A 3,497-nucleotide genomic window follows, 5' to 3' on the forward strand; every position below is an offset into this window, starting at 1 on the left:
GATGACATCTTAGATGAGGATTGATTTTCATTTCCCTGGAGGCTATGGATATGGAGCAGACCCTCCTTTGCCTTTTGGACACTAGAGACTGTACTCTTCAGAATTCTCTGTTTCCTCTGTGTCCCATGTTCTCACACATAAGTAGATATTCGACATAAAGTAGAGGATAGTCAGCTTACAGTTAACAACTTCAGAGAGTCCAAAAAACAAGAAGAGCCCTACTAGGAAAATGCATGGATTCTACCCTAACCCCAAAATGGAAACAGACAAGGTCTCCTGTGTATATTTGGAAGACACGTGCAGGAAGAGGTTGTTAGAATGCAGAAGCTAGAAGGAGAGCACGAGGGTCTGTGTCGTTCAAGTTGGTGGAGGCCGCAGGGGAACTGAACAAAGAAAGGGAAACTTCGATGGAGAGACCAATTTTTGGGTTAGTCGGAAATCTGGCTCTAAGGAAATTCCCAGGAATGCACAAGCCTGAGCCGTGCTTAAACTCTGAGCCACAGTGGAAAGGGCACCTTATCGGCACTTGCCATGCAATCCCGTTGATGACTACCTTAGGTGTCATCATAGAACGTTCATCCATTAACCCACAGAGGAAGGTCAAGAGATCCACAGCTAAGTACTGGCCCAACTCGCGGACCACAGTCTTGCAGCAGGAGGTGTGATAGCATGAGCAGAGTGGCCAGGTCCCTGGGACAGAAACAGCTGAGCCCAGCAAGAATCAAGTGGGAGGTCCCTGAGTCCATAATGACACCCCACACAACTGCATAACACTGAACTGGACCCTAGGAATGTGTATGACCTTTGTTTTGTTTGGGCAATTGTTGGGTTCACCACACTGGGAACCAGGATTTATCCCTACTGCATTAAATGTCTCTTGGGCACCCATTCCCTGTGGAGACATACCTCGCTCACCCTACAATCATGGGGGAGGGTCTTTGGTCTGCTTCCAGTGATGTCACAGAATTTGTTGAATTCCCATGTGGGAACGCCCCTTTCAGAGGGGTGGATTGGGTGTTGGGTGGGTAGAATGTGTGCATTGCTGTGGGATAGAGAGTGACCCGGGATCGGTATGTCAAGTAACATTATTTTAAACTTCTACAAATGATAAAATGATCATAGTTTGGAAAAAAATACCAAACAAGCAAAATATGAGCTATGGACACCCAGAATCTACTCAGTCTCTGTGACTGAATGAGTAGAATTTCGGAACTTTATGGAACACAAGAAGTAAACGCCACTTATTATGGTGACTCCTTTTTCCCTCTGTCATGAATAGTTTGTTGAAATGAAACTTACTTAATTGAAATATCTTGTGATGGAACAGCTCCAGACAATCCATGAATTAAAACAAAAGGTTTTCAGTAATCAGGCTCAAGAAGATCTCCAGTTAGGCTGAGGAGAGGTAGCGGTGTGATGCTTGGGGAGAGCACGTGGAGCCTGAGGTAGAGGCAAGATCTAGTGGCTTGGCTGCTTTGCTTGCCTGACCTTCAGATTGAAGTTGAGCCCCAATATCAGTGTCTGGTCTTTTATCTTTTTGTGTTACAGTTATCTGTAATTCGTACCTCCAGGTTGAAGAAGAAAACGCCCTACCTATTCATTTTGGAGCCAGGTTAATTGAAAAAGTGCCACAAGCCGATATGTCAGGGGACCTGGCAGCCGTGAGCTGGGGCTACACAGAAGTCAGTTTCCAGGAATTCACCTACATTTGGACCATCGGCAACTTCTGTTCTATCCTGCGGGAAATGAGCGAAACCATTGAAAGCCCAACCTTCTCCTCAGGAGCCGGGGACAAAAACAGATGGAGTTTGAAAATACACCCGAACGGGATGGATGAAGAAAGCGAAGGCTACTTGTCAGTTTACCTAACGTTGCTCAGCTGCCCAAGGAGACCAGTGTGGGCAAAGTTCCAGTTTTGGATCATCGATTCCGAAGGAGAGAAAACACAAGGCATGAAGAGCCCAAGATTCTTCAGGTTCCAGCAAAATCAGCAGTGGGGATTCAGAAAGTTCATCCCTCGACATTCCCTCTTGGCCCAGGAGCCTTGGCTGCTCGAAGACAATGAACTCAGCCTGAGATGCAAGGTGACTGTGGCCCAAGACTCCCTAGGCTACTCTGACGAGACCACGATGCCAGGGATCCAGGTTCCAAGGTGCACTCTGGCAGATGAGCTAGGAGAGCTGTGGGAGAATTCCTTCTTCACAGACTGCTGCCTGGTGGTAGCTGGCCAGGAATTCCGGGCTCACAAGGCCATCTTAGCAGCTCGCTCTCCAGTTTTCAGAGCCATGTTTGAACATGACATGCAGGAGAGCAGAACAAACCGCATTGAGATCCACGACCTGGAGCCTCAATGCTTCAGAGCAATGATGGGCTTCCTTTACACCGGGAAGGCACCGGATCTCCACAGCATGGCAGATGTACTGCTTGCAGCTGCCGACAAGTACGGCCTGGAGCGTTTGAAGGTCATGTGTGAGGACGCCCTCTGCAAGGACCTCTCCGTGGAGACTGCTGCCCATACTCTCGTCATGGCTGACCTCCACAGTGCAGGGCAGCTGAAAACCCAGGTGCTGGATTTCATAACAGCTCATGCTTCTGAAGTCTCTGAGACTTCAAGCTGGAAGACAATGGTGGACTCATATCCCCACTTGCTGGCTGAAGCATACAGCTCCCTGGCTTCTGCTCACTGCTCATTACTGGAGAACCCTCCCAAACGCCTCAAGCAATCTTAGGATCCTGTCAGCTCTGACCTACAGGTGTATTCTATAAGCGGCAGCAGGCATTGTTTCCAAGGACACCTGGGCAGACTACGAGACACTGTAGCATTTTCAGAGAACCTGGGGAAAGACAGACAGCATGGGGGCTCAGGCCTTTCATATGCCAGGAAATATGTGGAATGACAGTTTTGGGGAGGGAGAGCACTGCCTTCTGTGACCCTGTACTGGTTTGCTTTCACTACGTTGAGTCGGATACTGGGGAATCAGTGGGGTTGTTGGCCCAAAGCACATCCCAACAGGGTTTCTTTGGAGGAACCTGTCTGGATGAGACTGAGCAGAGCACATGATCACGGATTTAGACCAAATCAGAAAGCAAACATGAATGTGTGCTTCCAAGAGACGAGGAAGAGGAAGGAAGACAGTTTCTCTCTCCATGCTTAGTGTGTGAGGACTGGACTTTTGACTCAGTTGGCCAAAGCAGTTGCGGCTCCTGCAGAGGACCAGTTCCATGAGTTCAGCTGTCAGCATACGAGGGAGACTTCTCAAATTCTCTAACTGGAGATCCAGAGCAATGAAGGCTCCCTCTTGTCTCTGACGAGGCCACGATGCCAGGGATCCAGGTTCCAAGGTGCACTCTGGCAGATGAGCTAGGAGAGCTGTGGGAGAATTCCTTCTTCACAGACTGCTGCCTGGTGGTAGCTGGCCAGGAATTCCGGGCTCACAAGGCCATCTTAGCAGCTCGATCTCCAGTTTTCAGAGCCATGTTTGAACATGACATGCAGG

General features: G+C 48.9%; 1 protein-coding gene across 2 annotated transcripts; it reads left to right on the forward strand.

Annotated features, from left to right (window-relative positions):
• The first annotated feature begins 1,363 nt into the window (after positions 1-1,363).
• LOC121138402 (speckle-type POZ protein-like) lies at positions 1,364-3,285 on the forward strand. Of its 2 annotated transcripts, XM_040741110.1 has the most exons (2): positions 1,364-1,871; positions 1,908-3,285. In XM_040741110.1, exons 1-2 carry the CDS (start codon positions 1,641-1,643, stop codon positions 2,727-2,729), a joined length of 1,053 nt encoding a protein of 350 aa, XP_040597044.1. In that variant the 5' UTR covers positions 1,364-1,640; the 3' UTR covers positions 2,730-3,285. The 2 variants fall into 2 exon arrangements, with proteins under 2 accessions (XP_040597044.1, XP_040597043.1); XM_040741109.1 differs by having other exon boundaries at positions 1,364-3,285.
• Positions 3,286-3,497: the final 212 nt, after the last annotated feature.

Source organism: Mesocricetus auratus, unplaced genomic scaffold (genome assembly GCF_017639785.1).
Source record: "Mesocricetus auratus isolate SY011 unplaced genomic scaffold, BCM_Maur_2.0 contig_2984_pilon_obj, whole genome shotgun sequence".
Lineage (NCBI taxonomy): Eukaryota > Metazoa > Chordata > Mammalia > Rodentia > Cricetidae > Mesocricetus > Mesocricetus auratus.